We start from the raw sequence: 22,005 nt of genomic DNA, 5'->3' as shown, positions 1-22,005 counted from the left end.
AAGAAGTGGGACAGCCAGAGAGATAAGGCATAAGGTGAAAAGAGATGCGGCAAAGGCTAAAGAAAAGGCATATTTATCGATGAATGGACACTAAGGGAAGAAAAGAACTGACACCGATTTGACTAGACAGAGCGACCGAGCTGGGAAAAATGCACAGCAGGTTAAGGTGATAAAGGATAAAGATGGAAACACACTCACAAGCTAGGTGAGTGTTGAGCAGATGGCAAGAGTACTTTGAGAGGCTTATGAATGAAGAAAATGACAGAGAGGGAAGGTTGGATGATGGGGAGATAGTGAATCAGGAAGTGCAACGGATCAGCAAGGAGGAAGTAAGGACATTTATAAAGACAATGAAGAATTGGAAGGCTGTTGGACCAGACGACATACTTGTGGAACCATGGAGGTATTTAGGAGAGATAGCAGTGAAGTTTTTAACCAGATTGTTTAATGCAATCTTGGAAAGTGAAAGGATGCCTGAGGAGTAGAGAAAAAGTGTACTGGTACAGATTTTTAAGAATAAGGCAGTCCTTGTGTAATATAAGTTTGTGGATGACATTGTGATCTGTAAAGAGCAGGTCGAGGAATGAAGGTCAATAGGAAAAAGACAATACATGTGCGTGAAAGAGAGGGAGGTCAGAGGAATGGTGAGGATGCAGGGAGTAGAGTTGGGAAAGGAGGAAGAGTTTAAAATATTGCAGATCAACAGTACAGAGTAACGAGGAGGGCGGAAGAGAGGTGAAGAAGAGTGCAGGCAGGGTGGAGTGGGTGAAGAAGGGTGTCAGCAGTGATTTGTAACAAACAGGTACCAGCAAGAGTTAAAGGGAAGGTCTACAAGACAGTAGCGAGACCAGCTATGTTATACGTACAGGTTGGAGACGGTGACACTGACGAAAAACAGGAGACAGAGCTGAAGGTGGAAGAATTAAAGATGTTAAGATTTGTACTGGGTGTGACAAGGATGAACAGGATTAGTAATGAGTACCTTAGAGGGTCAGGTCAGACAGTTGGGAGACTAAGTCAGAGAGGTGATATTGTATTGGTTTGGACGTGTGCAGAGGAGAGATGCTGGGTATACTGGGAGAAGGATGTTAAGGATAGAGCTGCCAGACGAGAGGAAAACAGGAAGGCCTAAGAGAATGTTTATGGATATGGCGAGAGACGACATGTAGGTGGTGAGTGCAACATAGCTAGATGAAGAGGACAGGAAAATATGGAAAAAGATGATTCGCTGTGTCGACCCATAACGGTGGCAGCTAAAAGAAAAACAGCAACAGAACAAGATAAACATTAATCCAAAGAGAATGCAATGTGAAACAGAGTGGTGGCGACCCTAAAATTCCTCAATACTAAAAAAAATTGAATCTTGAGTATGCATCTGCTTTCATCCTCTTATTAGCACTTCAAGTGTGGCAAGGAAAACACTCAAAACAAAGCATCAACCTAACCTATTAGTTTCCTGGGAAAAGAACAGGTAGTCTTACAGTGACCAAGTCAGTCTCCAGATTTAGATCTAAGTGTGCATGTACTTAGAGGTACCACTGAAGCAACCATTATAGTGAATCAGGAAAGCATCTTATAAAAGCAAAGTAAGAATTTTGTAATATTAATATAGCTGCAGCCTTGACACAGTTTAATAAAATATGCACAACTGAATATCAACTTTTAAACTTAACTGGATTTATCCCCTATATATTTTGGCTAACTTGAAACAGAACAAAAAGTAAAAATCTAAAATTTAAGAAATGTAATTTTTTTTTTTATTTTTATTGCTGCTTAATATTCAATGTTTCACGTCAATTTTGAATTGACAAGACTATACCATATAAACTGCTTTAATCTTCTAGTACTTACGTGAACAGCTTTACTCAGTGATGTATTCCAAAATGTATATAAGGCTTACACCCTAGAAAATTTATATCTATTAATCTTACACCAAAAGCTTCAAAAACTGAAAGTACACAAATGAAAACTAGTTTACAAATTATACAGCCATTAACCAGGGTAGCCAGGGTATATCACACTATTTTGAGCACTTTATTTTAAGCAGAGCATTTCAGGGGTCCTTAAATAGTATAGGAAACAAAAAAAAATTATCAAAACTAACAGACACATTTGTCTTGCAAAACCTTGATTAATGAGGCATCAAGCTAAACGCAACATATAGCAATGTACATAAAAAAGCCTAATCAATAGTTGCAGTACACAGATAAGGCTGCAGCTCACTGAAAACAAATGATCACAGGAAGCCACAACACATGTGTTGAACTGTTAAAGACAGGGAACAAAATGTCAGCAGCTTAATGTGAACACATAAAACAAGCACTCGGAAAGTATGCACATACTAAATTTCAAGTACTTAGAGTACAGTTTCCAGCAAAAATATTAGTTTCATCAAATAGTTTTTATGGTTAATACAACTGACTGAGAAACTATCTGAAGATTGAATGGATTAATAATGACTTTTGTGCACCTTAGGATAAGTATGGGTGACTGATGGGTTCTCTGTAGGTATAAATTTCCATTGATTGTCCAAATGCAAATAGTGAGTTATGGGAAGTCTGTTATAAATGATGCTCCTAATGCAGAATCACTAGTCAACGTAAAAAGGATAGTTCGGGAGGAGAGAGTAAATAGCCCATTCCTATGCCCAAGATAATACTAAGACAGGTGTAGGCAATGTTGGTCCTTGAGAAGTTCAGAGGCTGTAGGTTTTTTTTCCCCAACCCAATTTCTTAATGAGAAGCCAATTATTGCTCAAGTGACATTTTGATGCTTCATTTTAGTGGTCTCGCTTGTTAAGGTTCCCCACCCATAATTGCTTATTTCACTCAAACAGTTGCATTCACTGTTTTTAATGGCTTCTTATTAGGAATAATATGTAAATGACAAAGGAGCCTAGCTCTGCATCGAACGTTTTTCCATTTACACCTGTGTGGATTCATCATGCTTTACTTGGTTTAACAAAACAGTTGAGAAAAATGTGACAGACTGAAAATGATCTGCTTTATTGGTTCAAACCACTTAGGTTCTTATCTTTTTTTCTTTTCTAAGGATATCACCTAACATTTCAAACTAACAAGTCATAAAATTAAATAAGGTCTGAGATTGGCAAGAACTGGTTTCTAATTAAGCAATTGGGTTGGAACAAAAACCTGCAGCCACGGCGCCCCTCCAGGCCTGAGATTGCATACCCCTGGGCTAGAATCAAAAGTGTGTGAATTTATAAGGAATGCCACTAATCATTAAAGTTTCATACACATAACAGTCACTTAAACATAAAGGCACCATAGCTGAAGAAGTGCTTCATGCCATTTGTAATTTTTACTACTGTTATGAAAAAACAGGGCTGACTTAGGCATAGATTCACTTAACCCTTTTCAAAACATCTGAAATCAGGAGTGTGTTCTAGATCATTTCAGTTAATGATCACCATTTGTGACAAGAGCTTATGACAACAGAAAATATGTCTTGTAATTGCAAGGCTAGGACCATACCTCCCATAATAATACTCACAGAAGAGAAGATGAAACACAGAATTTTATCATCATTTCAGCATAACACTACCACTATGCAGATGGTGCTGGTTTAAAATGATGTTACATTTGTATCCTGAGTGGCTTTATTGTGTTAGTTTTAATATTACTTTCCAAGGTAAAGGCTATGGTGCTTTGCCTCATTTATGAAGAAGTGTGTTTCCATGTAGTTTGCTCTCTTTTATCCAGCCTGCTCCAAAAAGTTCAACTTTTGTTTTGTCAGTCCACAGAATATTTTCCCAAAACTCTTGAGGATCATCAAGATGTTTTTTTGGCAAAAGTGAGACGAGCCTTTATGTTCTTTTTGGTCAGCAGTGGTTTTCAATTTGGAACTTTGCCATGGATGCCATTTTTGCCCAGTCTCTTTATTATGGTTGAGTCATGAACACTGACCTTAACAGAGGAGTCAGGCCTGCAGTTCTTCAGATGTTGTTCTGGGTTATTTTGTGACCTCTTGGATGAGTCGTCACTTCACTCTTGGGGTAATTTTTGTAGGCCGGCCACTCCTGGGAAGGTTCACCACTGTTCCAGGTTTTCTCCATTTGTGGATAATGGCTCTCACCTTGAGAAATGGCTTTGTAACCTTTTCCAGACTGATAGATGTCAATTACTTTGTTTCTCATCTTTTCCTGAATTTCTTTAGATCACGGCATGTTGTCTTCCTTTTTGGGATCATTTGGCCTACTTCACACTGTGACAGGTTCTATTTAAGTGATCTCTTGATTCAACATGTCTGGCAGTAATCAGCCTTGGGAGTGGCTAGTGAAATTGAACTCAGTGTTCCAAAAAATGATTAACCTCAGTCACCTCATGATTTAACAAGGGGGGCAATTACTTTTTCACATAGGGCTGTGTAGGTTTGGATAGTTTTTTTTCCCCTTCATAAATAAAAATCACTTAAAAACTGCATTTTCTGTTTACTTGGGTTATCTTTGTCTAATATTTACATTTGTTTTATGATCTGAAACATTTAAGTGTAACAAACGGGCAAGAAAAATAAATCAGGAAGAGGGCAAATACTTTTTCACAGCACTGTAAGCTGAATAAAGCAACCCACAGAAGTGGGCAGTAATATGTTACATTTACTTTGTTACTTGTACTTACGTATATCACTGGAAATGTTGGGTTTTTCACTGTCAACACCTACTCTGATTCACTTGCATACTTCTGTAAAGTAACCAACCAGAAATACTGTATATACTCGCATTTAAGTTCTCCAGCTGATAAGTTGGGCTTGATTTTACCTCATAATTTCTGGTATTTTATAATGTCGGTGGCATAAGTTGAAGGTGAAAAACTCACGCTATTGGTCCAAGAGATTATGATATGCCAACACCCATCTGAGAGAGTAACCACGGAGAACAAGGCCTTATTTTTTCCTATTGTGCCTATGTGAGCACACAGTAATACCCAAACTATTCAGAAGTGACATTTGCACCAGTGTTTTTTTTTATAACTCACACCCTCACTTTTGTACATTAAAAGTGGTAGAATTTTCACTATACAAGATCTTCACCCCCACTTTACAAAAACACAAGTGGTTGCACTTTTTCTAGATGGACAGCTAGCTTGAAAACTTCAGTTTCTTTTCTACATGACACTTCAATGTCAACGTTAGCCATAAAATGTCAATAACTCATTAGCTGTGCAGGGCTATATTGTTAAGTTTCTAAAAACCAAGTAAGTTTAAGTTGAAATTCCCCTTTTGGATAAAAAAATCAAATTACCACAATAACGGCACATTATGTTACATTATGTAACTATGGTATGTAATAGAAAAAAAAATACATAGTTACTTTATGTGTCAGCTCACTTCGATTTCTTAAGAGTGCACAAAAACCTGGATGGTCCATTGACCTTACAGATTCTAAACTTAATATGTGTTACCTAATGATTAAACTTGAATGCGTCACAAAAAGAAACTACTATTTTTTGTCATGTTGGAAAGGACAGAGCACTAAGATGGATACCAAGCTTTGACAGATGGGTCACCAACATAAGCTCTGCTGTTGAGCCTGATAGAAACAACACTGACAGTGCTAGCAAGCATCAGAAAACAGCAAGAAAGCAGAATGACCCAAATCAGGCCAGTTTAGGATTTATTTACAACGGGACAGAGGGGCAGCTAAGGCCACAGCACATTGTGTACTATGAAATTCTCAGCCAACACTTGACAACAAAACAAGTGTTATTGAAGAATAGGTCCATTGAGATTTCTTCCAAAAAAACACAACAAGAGTTCTGAAGCACTAAGAGACCATTTAAATACTCCAGTTTCTAATGTTCAGGAAGCACTTTACTATGCTAGCCTGACAATTACTAAGGAAGGTAAACCTCGGACTATTAGTGAAGAACATCTTTTGAAGGTGACACACACTATGTGCAATGAAAAGCTGCAAAACAGCTAGACCTGGCTGCCCTTTCAAACGACAGTCACTTCAAGAATGAATTACATGCCAGATGATACAAGTACACTGAAATAGCATATTAATATAAGTTGGTGTTTATTGCTATAACTAGATAAGACTACAGATGTGAATGAATTGGCTAAATAACTTGTTTACATTAGGTATAAGGATTCACTTTGTTCTGTAAATTTAGCAACACAAACAAAGCAAGTAGTTTCAGATTCTGAATGCATATATCAAAGAAAATTGCATTAAATAGAAAAAAATTACACTGTTTTTACAGACACTGCCTGGGGAATAACAAGCCAATGCAACAGTATAGTTTCACAGATCACCGAGGTTACCATAGACTTGAAGTAGATGTGCTTCGGTATCCACTATAAAAGTCACTGACTGCATGGAAATTGGCATTAGACTCTGTTGCTAAATTGTTACTTTAATCAAGTTCATTTACCTGTGTAATTGTAAACAAATTCTACATTTCATTTGTACTGAGGTGACAAAGTGCTCACAAGACTGTACTGACATCTGAATTACAGATATTTAGGATGAACACAAGTCCTAACAAGGCAAGTACATGTGATCTAGAATGGCTCGCAAATGAAGTTATTTAGTGGATATATTCTTATGTTTGAATTAATATATGGAACTGCAGGGGATCTGACTTTGATGGTAGAATTTAAATGACAGTCAATGTTGACATTTGACTGAATATCCAGCCCTCATTAAATGCTGTGCAGTTTTAGGTGTCTTCTGATATTACCACCCTCTGTGATAATGCCTTCTCTGCTCCAAGTGACACATGCAATTTATATGCTTACTGCCAAACCAGAATATTCATTTAACAAATAACTTCAGTCAAATTGCATTACATTTAATGTTCAACCAGATCTGCGTATGAAGCTCACTAGCCTTGATCTGGACACTAAAAGGCTACACTTGGCTAAATAGACTCGATCCTCTCACTGAAAGTGCCCAGTATCATTATTTGTGTTAGTGAGTATGATAGATGGTAAAACGCCACGCACATTGACCCCTTCTTGGTTGTGATCATAAAGAGTATGTTGTTGGAGATGTGTTTGTAAGTGGCAACTTGATACTTCATATTGGTTAAATGTGGTAGTACTTGTTTCAAAAAGTCCGAGTACTGTCCTAAATGTATCATAATTAGTAGTAGTATTATCTAGATATTAATTCAGCTAGAGTTGACAGAGTTTATATAATTAAAAAAAAAAAAATACACATTCAATTTCTTAATGTGTGGATGAGAGTGCATTAGCTAGATTTCATTTGTTTAAATTATTTGCCACAGGCCTATTAAAGTTCAACATTAGTTTAATTTGAAATACTGAGGGGTGTGGTTTTAGCTGCATACAGTTGAGCTTTTTGAAGAAGAGAAAATAATCTGGAAGCAGTTTTAAAAACATGTCGATTAATTTGTAATGCATATAACAGTATTCACAATGGTTTTATTCTTTATTTTAATCTCTTCTTGGTTGCTCATGTTTCACTGAAAGTAATGGATTTGATCAACTGAAAAGACATTTTATTCCTTGAATACCCTTAACATTGTCACTGTTTCATTAAATGTGTAGTTTAAATCCAAGTAAATTGAATATATGCAGTTTTCTGATCCTGTACTTTACTTTTTGGGCATTAAAAAAAAATAATAAAAAAATTAAAAAAAAGTAAAATTTTGCTCGAGTATTGGTTTTGGCTACTCTACCCACCTCTGCATAAAAGCCAATAAAGTTCTGTATTTAAAGAAAAAAAAAAAAAAAAAAGAAAAAAAAAGGATAAATTACAATGCACCTTCAAAATCTCTTAAGCAATCTGTTTTTTCTTCATGGCAGAGGATAATGGCAGTATCTGTTGAATATGATGGCCCTGTGTATTGCCATTAGCATATTTTATGACATTACTTAAATCAGGCAACACAAATCACATGTACAGACTTTTAATGACACTGACCTGATCAGCAATTGTCTTAATAGGTCATTCTGGTAGTGTAGTTTTACACTGGTTTAGGTAGTAGCTGCAAGTATTTTTTGTATCTTCATATTATACTTTAGTTTCCTCTGTGTGTTCAGATTTGCACATACTGCCAAACCAGAACATCCAAGGATAGCATTCAATTACAATTAAAGTAAGATTATTTGATTTAACCAATAACCTTGGTCACATCACATTTTAATCATTTTACACAAGAGAATGAAACAAGTGACAAATCTTTCCAAACACAACTGACAACACTAATGTACATGTAACACCCTGTATAAAGGAGGCATGATTGCACTACACAAGGATATTGTACCTTTTCTTCAGAGGCCTGCAGGGACTTCAATGACTGGTCAAAACCCCGGAGCTGTTCTTCCAACATCCTGACTTTGCTGTTAGTGGGTCAGATGGAGTCATCATATATGTGAGGAGGAAGTGAGGGAATTGAGAAGGGTTACAATTCAATGATGCATGCAAAAGAACAATGCAGGAAGAAGGAGGGAAAACAAGAACACACAAGGTCATGATAGGAAATACATGCACTGGCTTAAGCTTAGTATAGTGGGCTGGCTGAAATACTATGTATTCTATAAACATTAAACATTATACACAATGTTTATCCAAAACTAATATTCTCCAACGGATTAAATAAAGCCCCTGAGGGTCTTGTTCCATTTCTGCTATAACTACCACCCAAAGGAATTTCATAAACTGTTCTCAGCAGTCAAAGACAAAATAAACGTATGCAGATATGAAAAAAAGTAAGTGTCATCTTCAGATATTATAAAACTCTTCAAATGCAAAATTTAAATATACTTCTCTACGTGACAATGACATGTTTAATATCTTCATGCTTTATCATTTTATATAAATGCATTATTTATCATCCAATGGGGTCTAATGGCATGGAGTAGCACTGGATTAGAAAGGTAAAATTTTAAAATGACCAACAGCAGAAAAATGTACTTGTATCTGAAGTGTGATCAAGATAAACTGCTCTTTATCAAACATTGTTAGAAGTGTAATTAAAGTCATAATTTTCATAATTGGAAAAGAGGTTCTATGAGAGTTAGGAGTGTGCTCCTACAGGCCCACTGAGTGTGACAGGCTGAATTATGCAGGGAATAAATGAAAAATCTACAAATTATGTTTGAGCTCCTTTGCTACCTCTGAAAACAAGGGAGTACAAAGTAATGATGTTACAGGAAATTGAGCCGATGATCAATTGTTCACATTATAGTTAGGAATGTTTTAACACATTTAATATACTAAAATGTGGCATACACTTAATTTGAAATTAAAGTGCAAATGACGTCATAAAATGAAATATTGTTTATTGGATTGACTTACATCTAGAAAAATATACAGCATTGAAATAGTCTTCATAATTTGTTATTTTGATTTCAACTGGTGATGATACAAGTAATTTAACTATTTTAAAATTACTCCCCTTTGTAATTTGTGTTTATCGTTCCTATGTCTGATGTGTGGGTTTGCTGATATGTGAAAGCACTCACGATTCTGCAAGTTCTGCCCTCTCTTCTGTGCGTTCCAGGTCTCCCTCAATGATTACCAACTTGCGGGCAACCTATTAAAAAAGGCAAGTATTCATTTTAACCAAACTACTTCAGTTTTATCTGCCTAAAGATGTTTTACTCCTAGCACTTTAGGTTCAGAAATTCAACAGTTAAAACTACAAACAGAATACGCAAAACAATCTAGAAAGCAAAACAGAAAATAAACCATTGTAAACTTTAAGTACATTACTAAAGTGTACCAATAGATATTTTATAACAACTTTCTAAACCCATTTTTGTGCAGCCTCACCTCCTCATACTTGCGGTCAGCCTCTTCCGCAATGTGTTTAGCTTCCTTCAGCTGTATCTCCTGAAGTTCCATCTTCTCTTCATCTTTTAGAGCACGGTTCTCAATGACCTTCATACCTCTGAAATTAAAAGTGGGGTCAGTAATGTATACTTGCATTTACCTCTCCTGCACAAATTGTTAGCTATCTTACATGGTGGGTTCCAGTGAAAAGTACAAAAAAGTTGTTGGGATGACCTTTTCCCCACCTCCCAATTCTCCTTGTACACAGTAACTCTCATACTTCAGGATCATACATTTAGCACCTGCAAAAATAGCTATCTCCATAATAGAGATATCACTTAACCAGCAGAGAACCGAAGAACACTGTCGTATTACTCTATCCTCTACAAATATGTCAACCAAAGTCCTTGAAAGTGAATGCAAGAAGAATGGCTTTTTTTACATATTGTCAAGGTCAGGGCTGTGGAGTCGGAGTTGAGGAGTCTGAGACAATTTTGGGTACCTAGAGTCGGAGTCAGCAAAAATGTACCGACTGAGTCCTAATAAATTTAAATTGTAATGAAAAAAAAAAAAAAAAAAAAAAAAAGGTACAGCAAGTTCAAATGTCTCATTTCACAAACAATAGTCATAATTAAGTACTTCTCTGATATAAGAATAAAGCCCAGTGCATAGTTTTTTTACTACTTGTGTGAAGTTCAACTCAGCTATTATACAACCTGACATTCGCATACTGTAATCTGGATTATGGTACACTACAAAAAGTGTTTATTTTATTTCAGATATAATGTGTTTAACAAGTTCATTTGAGTGTAAACAAGTGTAATGATGTAGGTGTGCTAGGGCCTGATGTGTGTTCAGGGGTTCTTGTCTTTTATTTAAACTGGCCAATACGGTAGAGAGTTGGCTTCCTAGCCAGTAGTGATGTGGTTAAATGACGTGTATGTTGCCTTCCTTCAATCAACTTGGAAAATACATTAGCATATTAAATACAGAGGAGTCGGAGTCAGAAGTACCGGAATCTAAGGTGTCGGAGTTGAAGGATTTATCTACTGATTCCACAGCCCTGGTCAAAGTCACATACAGCAAAATGGACAGATTGTGCCTCTATCACATGACAAAAAAATGAATGAATATTAAAAGAAATCTGAATGTCCTGTTCCTGCATGCAAAGTGTTAGGTAATACTGATTACAAACACTTTTGGCAGATTTGCTTTGATTGGCAAAATGCCTAAACCGAGTCCTATAAGGATCTTTGCACAAGTTTGCACATAATGAAGACACAGTATAAAACTGAACTTTCCAAAGAAACTTCCTAGTGTTAGTGATTTATGAAAGCACAAGGTTAACTATATTGATGGTAAAAGATTATGCCAAGCTACTTGAGAAAAATATAATTTTATTAATCTTTGATAGTCTGCATCTTTACCTTTCACTCTCATCTGCAGCCTTTTCAGCTTCCTCTAATTTTTGCAATGCTGTAGCTAGTCGCTCCTGAGCACGATCCAACTCCTCCTCAACCAACTGGATGCGGCGGTTTAGTGAAGCAACCTCAGCTTCAGCCTAAAAAGAAAATGATTTATATGAAATGTGCATGTAAAAAAATATATATATAGTATGATCATGATGGCCAAACAGTCACACAGAATCAAACTTGTAATCAGGAATGTTACATTTGTTATGCTCAGTGTTCAAAATAATAATAAAAAAATGCCCAGATACTGTAGGAAAGAATGAAGAAATGGCACCACAAAAAATGCTGCTCCTGTAAGCACTGTGCAAATGCATAGTGTATTTTTATTTATTACCACTGTGTTTTCTTCTTTTGCAGTCAGTTTTAGATAAGATTTCCTTTACATACTTTTTCTTCAAAAGGCTTACCAGATGTTCATGTCCCCAGCATGCAATAGTGAATTGAATCCTTAGAGTGAAAGCACTCAAGTACAACTGATGGAATAGTGTGATAAAATTCATAATTTTCAAACTGTTGCATATGAAAAACTAATTTAACATAAGAAATGCTTTAAATAATAAATCAAATTCATAAATGTTTAACATTCACTGATAATTTACAAAAAAAAAAAAAAAAAAAAGCCCAAAACTTTTCAACTTAAAGTGCATCAGTTGACATACTAATTAAAAAAAAGAAGTGTAACAAAAAAAAAAAATTGCATTTGAGGATGACTAAAGCATTATAGTCAGATGACATACTGATTCACTGTAGACCTTTTATTTAAAAAAACGTGGTTATTTTAACATGGAGTATATGTTAAAGGTTATGAAAGGCTTTTACAGAATAAGTGTTATACAGAACAATCAGACTTAATTAGCAGTCACTCCCAGCCACTGTAAAAAACCTCACACTGTTCCAGTGTGGTGCTGAGGCATCACCCTCTGCACTCGGGTCCCAATCCAGGTGGTTTAGAGTGTGGTGGGTGCAGCAACTTGCTTTCAGCGCATGCTCCCAACCTCCCTGAATCTGCAAAGAATATTTGCATACAGACTTCTGGCAGGCCAGAAAAGGAAAGCCACAAGTAACTCATCTACAAAAATGCAACATCACTTCCTGTCCACAGAATAAACTGCAATACTCAAGTTTCCCCTTATAGTTTACTCCGCAATTTATGTAGGCTTAAACACTACTTATCAAAGCTGTGACATACTGATAATAAATCCAACAGAAAAAAGTACCATGCAAAAATGCATTACCAACAACATGATGTACAAAAAAAGAAACACCTAAATAATTATAAATACAATCCGAGAAAAGCATAAGATTCATTATTTGCAGAAAATTAAACTGGTTAAATACATGTTACATACACCTATTCACTATTAATAGATCAGATGTTTACAGTTAAATCAAAATGATTGTAAGTATCACATATTGCATATAACAAAGGTTAATTTAAGATAGACAAGGTCAGACTAACTGGGGGAAAAAAAACTTACTTTGTTTTACAAAGTATAACAAAACATTATTCAGTCAGAACAAGCAGAGAATTGCATTCTTTTCTCATGTCTTAACACATCAGATGCCATGTTTATTTCAAGCTTGAACAGGAGCACCTTGGGGGCTGAGCCAAACCTATGGTTCTGGAAGGCTGAAGCTGATAAACACACTGTTTCACCCTGATTGTACAGCTTTGACTCAGGCCATCCAGGTGTCTCATATTCAGTGTCCCTGCCAAAAAACAGCGAGACCACAAATTTAAATTTATATTCATATGCAGTAACTGCAAGTCACTCATGACGTGGAAAAAAAGTCACTTTGGGAGACTTCGTTTTGAAGAATCAAGTCTATGCATGCACTTTGGCGTCTTATTCTTCCTGTTCTGTAGGTGTATGTATGAGGAAGCATCATGAGAAAGTGACTGGCATTCCACCCAGGTTTAGCTTTGCATTCATCATTACTAGAGACAAGCTTGGACATACCAAACGGAAAGAGGATGATGAAATGGAATTGACTATCTACTAATCCATTCCTAAAAGTGACTTTTTTTTTTTTTTTTTTTAAAAGAAAAGGGCACAATCAATTTTAATGAAGACTTTATCTTGTCCAGAATTATGACTCTTTAAATAAACAACTGCACAGGTGACATGAGCAAGTCAAAAACATGCCACAGGTGGATAAAAGCAGAACAGAGACTGGGATGTTCTTGTCAATTATACAAAAAAGGTTCACTTCTCAAACTGTAAATATCCACAAATACATAATAATCTGTCCAGAGCCAGGTCACAGGGAAACTGCAGCATACCTCAGCAAGGATTGGGTGTATGGAGGGAACAACCTTAGGAAGAAGACACAAGTCCATCACTCAGTGAGCACACATGCACACGGGGTGCCAGTTTAGCACTGTCCGTCCACTTAGCCTGCATGACTTTGAACAGAGAGAGGAAACTGGACCACCCAAAGTAAATCAGAGCATGTGGAGGAAACCCACGTGCACACAATGAGAAATTCAAACTCCATGCAAGGGAGCAACTGGGACATGAAACCATGACTCCTTTTTATTGCAGCATTCCTACTGGCCATTCAGTGTCCCAATCGTGGTTCAAGTGAGCTTTAGTTTTTCTTGTTTATTTATATATGCAGAGGTATGTAAATATATATTTGCAGAAAAGCATGTTCAGTAATTTTCATGTAATAAAAAAAAAAAAAAAAAAAAAAAAAGATTAAAAAAAGACTTTTTAAAATCAAGTCATTGAGAATGGTAGGTGTCTTGCAAGATATGCAGAATGACAACTGTCAAACAGAAAAACCTCTCTAAACTACGTATGAAGGCACTAGAAAATTCAGGTAAAACAAACTCATGCTAGAAGATAAAACTACCAAATTACCACTTTCCACTAGATACTGAAAAAGCTCAAAAGGAAAATACTAAGTCAGACTTAAAAGTGTTAACACTTGCTTGGCGATTACCTCATTATAACACTCAACACAGCAAATAAATAATCTGAGCCAGTTTTACCTATTGCTTGGATTTTAAGAAATCTATTTTTCCTTCAAGATTCTCACTTTTACGCAGACTTGAAAAAACACATTAAAATCAATCAATTAACAGAGAATATCAGTATTAACAAAAATGATTAATGCCAAATGCACTGGTGATAAATAATACATTAACAATGATTTTCCTGGTAAAATGACGTGTGGTGATAACTTCCCTGCCCCCGGAAGGCATAAGCATAGTATATATTAATTTTTCCTTTAATAAAATAAAAAAATTAAAAAACAACACTTCTTTACATTGTGGTCCCTTTGTCAGTTGTGCTTTTAAATGAGGAAAAAATTATTATATATATATATATACACAATTAACATACATTACTTTTCTATTCAGGGCTGCTACATAACACATTTTTAACTTAAGACTATTTTAAAAACAGATTCATGTTGGTTCACTCTCCAGAAAACCTAACTGGCAAAGGTTAAAAAAAAAAAAAAATAAGAAAACAAGCAAGGTTTGAACCCCATTTAAGTCGTCTGTTTAAACATAAATCTGGTTGCAATTAGCGTAGAAAAATAACAGGAAACAAACTGGTAATGGTATCAAAATTGAATGTTACAAGAAAACTCACTCATCAGTAATGGTACATCCCTAGTACAAATAAAGTGACCTACTTCTTGACAAAGTGTACCATGTCTTCTTTATGTATTCTCTTTCATTCCAAGAGATGGGAAAATGCTAGGAGTTTTACTATTGGTATTTATGACTAAGTTAGAAGACAGCCAATAAAACATCTTGCAGATCCTGCAACTTGAGTTTGACATTTGCACCTGGTCATTATTGTCTGGGTGGAGTTTGCATGTTCTCACAGTTTCTGGGTTGACCTCTGAAAACACTGCTTTTTCTGAGATATCTAAAACATCAGATAGGTAGACAGGCAGCTCTAAATTGACCTAGTGTAACTGTGTGTTATGTGTAACCTTTAAAGGCATTTCCTGCTTTGCATGATGTAACACTGGGATAGGCTCCAGTACCCTTACTGGATTATGCAAGTTGAGAAGGTGTACTATGTGCAGACTTGTCACAGAAAAATACCACTAATGGAAGTGGCACAGAGATGGCTCATTATCTACTGCTTCAAATTAAAATTAAAAAAATAACCTAAATTGGAATTATGTTTTAAGCAAAGGGTACCTTAAACACAGTAAAGTGCATCTTTCTACAAGGACATACAATGATCCATGTAATGATAACAATGCAGAACATTATTTCACAAGTGGAAAAACTTCCTTTTAAACTCAATATCTGATTGTAAAGTGGGGGGGATGGGACAAGCAACACTGAACATTAAAACAGCACTGTCAGAAACACTGGATAACTGCACAGATTGTAAGACTTATTGTTCTGCACTGGTCTTGAATGAAAACCTATGTAAAGATTTCCATATCGCGCTTTGAGTACTGAGAAAAGCGCTATATAAATGTAATGAATTATTATCATATCTTACATGTTACACTAAAAATTCTAATAAACAGAGCAACATTTGAATATTAAACTAAAACAATCTTGAGTGGCTAGCAGGCTAAACTGAAATGTCAACCTCTTGTTCCAGTAATCAATTTTAAAATGATCTTGGGGATCGTAATTAAAATTTCTTTTTAGTTTTGTTTAAACAATACAACATGAAGTGTACCTTCTTGGCTGCATCTAATAACATACAAAAAGGTTAAACATTACACAAAAGTTCTGAAATATTTACATCATTTGAAAAGAAATACACTGCTGACAATTTGGCAGGATATGTACCTAAATGGTTATATGACACATATGAAACTCTACACTCCTAATTACAGTTTTTATAGTCTTCTGTATATCAAGTCAAATATTTCAAACACAGAGAAATAAAACTGAACTAATGTAGTGCTTTAATTTAATAACTGCACAATATTATATTATACTCAAAACTATGGCACACATGTACAAAGCTGACGTATACTATAATTTGTAAAACTTACCTGCCTGATCAAAAAATCAGAAGACCTAGAACTACTGAACTTATAAAGGAAAGCACATTTAGCTTGTCTGTATCCATTTCTTATACTAACTCTCCCACATTCTCTTTTTAATGAATTACTGGTGTTTGCATTGAAATCATGATTAAACAACATTTCTCCACATGAAATTTAAATCATATGCACATTTTTATATTTAATCAGTTCATGGATACAAGGAGAAAGTATCTGCACTGGCAACACTTGCTGCAAGATAGAAAAAACACAAAGAACAGGGCACCAGTATATACCGTTATGTCAGAGCACAATGGTATATACATACCCTTCCACATTTAAGCACTTTGGGTGAATTTAGTGTTGCCAAGTAACCTACCACACACCACAGGAATGAAAGAGGTGGCTAGAGTTGCCAGAAAAAAGCCCATGTTGGTGTGGCTTTCCTATTCATTTACTGATTTATTGAAGGATTTTTTATTCTCATTTTGTTAACAAAAGCAGACAAATGCAGTGCAAAGTAACACTTTGTAATGGTAAGCTGTGTAAGCTCATTAGACAAATAAAAATAAACACTACACCCCCTACCCCCCAATATACATCAGAAAGACTAAAAGGAAAAATGAGTAAAAAGAATTAAACCTCTGATTTTGCCAGATAAAAAAGCAGTCACTGTAAGGCATTATAAAAGCATACTGCTCTTGGTATAAAGGAGCTCCAGTAGTGTTTTACACACTTCTGCTGAAAGCACTCAATGCTAGTGCCATATAAACCAAAGGTTTATTAGCAGAAAAATACACCCTTTCAATATAGGTTTATTATTGAGTTAATGCACATATAACTTAAAAAAGAATGAGATAACTGATGAGAAAAGGAACAGCAAAACTGGACAGACACATTCTTGGAAGAGAACAACCACGGGAGAGCATCAAGGTCAGTAGAGGACTTTCAATTAAATTCAAGGAAAAAGCAACCATTTGAACAACTAATGAATGTGGACGTTTAGCAAACGTATTATATATAATAACTGGACAGAGGTGGTACTGAAACATACTTGTTGGTAAATAGAGCACAAAATACACTGATTTCACTAATTTGCAAATGGTACTTGTGTAAATAAGAGCTTTAAGGTTGTATCTTAACGTGACTCAACAGGTTAAAGAGTAATTGATAACCTTTCCTCAAAATCTCAAGTCACCTACACTAAAGTCATATTTCTAATCTTACTTTCCATGTACACACCCTGTAGTAGTTACTCAATCTCTGTTGTGGAGACTACTTAAGAGAGCTCTTAACGAGCAGACGATGCTGGAGGGTGGAGGCCAATTGAACAGCTAACATTCGGAGACTCCTGTTCCGTGTTCACAATAAATGTACAGAACAAGCAGCGTCTTGTCTCATATTGAAACGGAGGAATGTGTTCGATCGTGTAATAATTTACTTAATGTAGCTCACACTTTAGAATAATGTTACTTCTCTGACTTCATGTATACCATAAAAATGTCACCAGTCTCTATCAGCTTGCAAATCCCTCTCGACCTCGACCCCCCTTCCCCGGTTAACAGCACATCTCTAACTGAATGGTTCAAAAGAATGCTACCAACTTATTAGGGGCCGGTTTGTTCACTTAAGAGTTGTCAATCATAAGCAGGGTGGAAATTATTTTTGATTCGTGGGCTTAAGATGCAAGTGCATTAATCTGCATAGCGTAAAAAGGAAGTTTCTTAAAAATGAGGAAGACAAAAATGTATGCAAAAAGAAAAAAAAAGTTCAAGTAGCACCCCACCCCCCACAGATCAAAGTCAGTGGGCGGCACTAGGTATGCGCAAAAGCACTTGGATGCATGCAAGTGGGGGGGGATGAGGACTATCCAACACCTTTATCGCTAAAATGACTTTTTTCCACAAAATTTGCGTTTACAGCCCAATACGTGATAAATCAGGACTATATTATCTACAAACAATTATCCTTCTCGAAATCAAAAAGTACAAAGCTCAACTCCAAGCAAAAAAGCTGCTTCACCGTCAACACTTCTCTTCCTATCGATGTCGCCCCACCCAAGACCTTCCTCTTTCATTAAGTTGGGTTACATTAATGTCATTTTAAAATTCCCCCACCCCTATGCACTACTTTTTTAAAAAAAGACGCCTTAACCATTTATTTCCAGTTAAACGACTTTCTGGAGGTTCCACCCAAATTTACCTGTTCTTTCGCTTGTCTCTCCGCCTCTACCTGCCTTTGCAGGCCCTCAGCTCGCTCCTCGGCTTCATCCGCATGCTGCTGCAGAACTTTGATCTTACGCTTAACCGCCTCGATGCTGTTGGCTCCGGCCATGGTGAGTTGATCCCGGCTCCGTGTGGCCCCTTAACCTGTTTGTCCGTGTGTGAAGCAAGAAGTCCCTGACGCCTATTTGGCTCCTCTCCTGGCTTACTCGTCTCAGCTCTTAACTTTCGACACAGTTATAAGTTCTCGTCAGCACTATCCCAGTAGGCGTCCTCGATTTAAAACTTTCTTGCTTTACTTTACTGACTAAATATTCCAATTAAATTGTTTTAAACCGACTACCCCGCTCAATTAGTTTTCCTTCCTTCTTTCTAACCAGCTTCCTTGCTGCACCGCCCTGATTAAAAGGAAGTGACGTACCTCCGAACTTCGTCTATCTGAGCCAAGACTATGACGCAAGCACGCATCGGCGGCACGATGATTTATTAAGCTCCACCCTCATTCATTCATTCCTTCCTTCATTGACTCGCAAACTGAAACATAAATTTTCAAGCAATTATTAAATGTTTTAAGAAGCAAAAAGCTATAAACTGTCGGCCGAAAAATAGTTATCTACATCTATGTTCAAAATATATGATTATGGACCACACTCAACAAAAACAATAACAAATAAAATGATGTTTAAAAATAAAGTACTTTTTCTAGCACGACTTTCCATTTTCTGTACACAGTTTTGTATTCATGATCAAGGTAGACACGAACTATAACGCCTTAGTGACCCCTAGTGCTTAAGGGGTGCAACTGTGAAAGCACCAAGCCCTAAAAAATGAATTCCTAATCTAATAAATAAATGATGGAGGATAGAATAAGTACAGCCCATTATTTATTGGCTGAAACTTTTAAAATGTATTTTATTATCCTTAATTAAATACAGGAGAACATACAGATGAAGAGGTTGGCAAAGAAGTGAGATCGCTGGAGACACAAAGAAAGTAGATAGGAGTACAAGGAGATAAGTCATAAGGTGAAGAGCGAGGTGGCGAAGGCTAAAGATAAGGCATGTGATGAGTTGTATAAGAGGTTAGGCACAAAGGAGGGACAAATGACCTGCAGAGTTTGGCTTTACAGAGGGACCGAGCTGGGAAAGATGAGCGTCTGATTAGGATGATAAAGGACAAGGGAGGAGAGTGTATTGTATAGATGGAAAGAGTACTTTGAGAGGTTGATGAATGAAGAGAATGAGAGAGAGAGAGAGAGAGAGAGAGATGATTGGATAATGTGGAGATAGTGAACCAGGAAGTGCAGCTATGAAGAGGATGGAAAATGGGAAGGCTGTTGGTCCAGATGACATGCCTGTGGAAGCATGGAGGTGTTTAGGAGATATGACAGTGGAGTTTTTAACCAGACTGTTTAATGCAATCTTGGAAAGTGAGAGGATGCCAGAGGAGTGGAGAAGTGTACTAGTTCTGATTTTTAAGAATAAGGATGATGAGCAGAATTATAGTAACCACATAGGGATACAATTGATCAGTCATAGCATGAAGTTATTGGAAAGAGTAGTGTAATCTAGGTTAAGAAGGGAGGTGATGATTAGCGAACAACAGTTGTATAGAGAAGGCCAAAAGGAGTTGCATTGTGTCTTTTTGGACCTACAGAAAGCATATGACAGGGTGTCTAGAGAGGAGTTGTGGTATTGTATGAGGAAGTCAGGAGTGGCAGAAAGGTATGTAAGAGTGGTACAAGATATGTACTAGGGAAGTGAGACAGTGGTGAGGTATGCGGTAGAAGTGATGGATTCATTTAAAGCTGAGGTGGGATTACATCAGGAATCGGCTCTGAGTCCTTTCTTATTTGCAATGGTGATGGACAGGTTGACAGATGAGATTAGTTAGGAGTCCCCGTGGACTATGATGTTTGCAGATGACATTGTAAGGAGTAGTTTGAGGAGACCCTGGAGAGGTGGAGATTTGCTCTAGAGAGGAGTGGAATGAAGGTCAGTAAGAGCAAGACAGAATACATGTGTGTGAAGAGAGGGAGGTCAGAAGAATGGTGAGGATGCAAGGAGTAGAGCTGGTGAAAGTCGATGAGTTTAAATACTTGGGATCACCCCTACAGAGTAAAGGGGAGCGTGGAAGAGAGGTGAAGAAGACAGAAGGCAGGATGGAGTGGGTGGAGAAGAGTATCTGGAGTGATTTGTGATAGATGGGTACCAGCAAGAGTGAAAGGGAAGGTCTATGAAACAGCAGTGAGACCAGCTATGTTATATGGGTTGGAGATGGTGGCATTGACAAAAAGACAGGAGAAAGAGCTGGAGGTGGAAGAATTAAAGATGTTAAGATTTGTATTGGGTGTGATGAGGATGGACAGGATTAGAAATAACTACATTAGAGGGTCAGTTCAGGTTGGACGGTTTGGAGATGAAGCCAGAGAGGTGAGATTGTGTTGGTTTGGACATGTGCAAATGAGAGATGCTCTGCATATTGGGAGATGGATGATAGGGATGGAGCTGTCAGGCAAGAGGAAAAGAGGAGGTCTAAGATGAGGTTTATGGATGTGGTGAGAGATGACATGCAGGTGGTGGGTGTGACAGATCAAGATGCAGAGGACAGAAAGATATGGAAACAGATGATCTACTGTGGCAACCCCTAAGGGGAGCAACCAAAAGAAGAAGAAGAAGAATCATGAAAAAGAGTAAATTCTGGAAAGCGTGTGCATTCCAGAATATAGACAGAAGCTGAAAAAATAGATCATTTTTATTGCAAGCTTGAGATGGATACTTAAGAATTATTCACAGTCCCCTACTTAGTTCACTGATGTGATAAATTTAATCTGCCAGGCAACCTACTATGGTGGTAAAATGCAAGCAATTAAAATAATATCAGGGAACAGCTATTAAAATAAATATGCTTATGCTGTGAAAGTCACCTTTTCAGAAAAGTCATGATAGTTTTTAGCATATCTTCAGTCTGAGTCTGATCCTACTAAGGGTTCCAGCAGTACAGAAATCATCTTTTGTGGTACCAGCAACTAGTCTCCAAGAAACTGCAGCTAAAAATCTTAAATGAATACTGACTGGTGGCTCTGACTTCACACATTATGAAGACCTTGGGAAGGCTAATGTTGGCTCACTTGCAACCCCTAGTCAGAACAGCACTGGACCTTCTGCTGTTTGCCCATTAGGACCACATAGGAGTGGGCAATGTCATCAGCTTGTTGCTGAATATAGCTTACATCAATCTGGATAAACAAGGTAGCAGGGTGAGGAAATTGTTTTTTGAGCTTGCTAGTGCATTTATCACCATACAGCCCAAATTGCTGGGGGAAACACCAGCCAATACTGGTTGATGCTACCACTGTGCCCTGAATAACAGACTACTTAACTGGTAGACGACAGATTGAGCGGCTTAAAAAATGGGTATTGGGCGTGGTCATGAGTAGTACATAGGTTCCACAGGGAACTCTGTTAGTTCTCTTTCTGTTTGTCCTGTACATCTCCAACTTTAGAAAAAATGCTGAATCATATCATTTGCAGAAATATTTAATTGACACAGCCATACATAA

At 36.9% G+C, this 22,005-nt stretch overlaps 1 protein-coding gene across 6 annotated transcripts in view; it reads right to left on the bottom strand.

Annotated features, from left to right (window-relative positions):
- LOC114646791 (tropomyosin alpha-3 chain) overlaps nt 1-22,005 on the bottom strand; it is a 69,083-nt gene that overhangs the window by 29,114 nt on the left and 17,964 nt on the right. For 2 of the 6 annotated variants that reach the window (XM_028795131.2, XM_028795130.2), the window contains exons 3-6: nt 11,194-11,327; nt 9,767-9,884; nt 9,457-9,527; nt 8,256-8,331 (exon numbers count right to left, since the gene is read on the bottom strand). In XM_028795131.2, the coding sequence (XP_028650964.1) occupies nt 8,256-8,331; nt 9,457-9,527; nt 9,767-9,884; nt 11,194-11,327 (399 nt within the window). Of the gene's footprint in view, nt 1-8,255; nt 8,332-9,456; nt 9,528-9,766; nt 9,885-11,193; nt 11,328-18,423; nt 18,855-22,005 lie in introns of those variants that run through there. The other 4 variants (XM_051924016.1, XM_028795132.2, XM_028795133.2 and 1 more) reach the window with 3 other exon arrangements.

The sequence above is a fragment of the Erpetoichthys calabaricus genome, chromosome 2, assembly GCF_900747795.2.
Source record: "Erpetoichthys calabaricus chromosome 2, fErpCal1.3, whole genome shotgun sequence".
In the NCBI taxonomy this organism is placed as follows: Eukaryota; Metazoa; Chordata; class Cladistia; order Polypteriformes; family Polypteridae; genus Erpetoichthys; species Erpetoichthys calabaricus.
The sequence above is the reverse complement of the archived record's forward strand: the minus strand, read 5'-3'. Positions and strand labels throughout refer to the sequence as shown.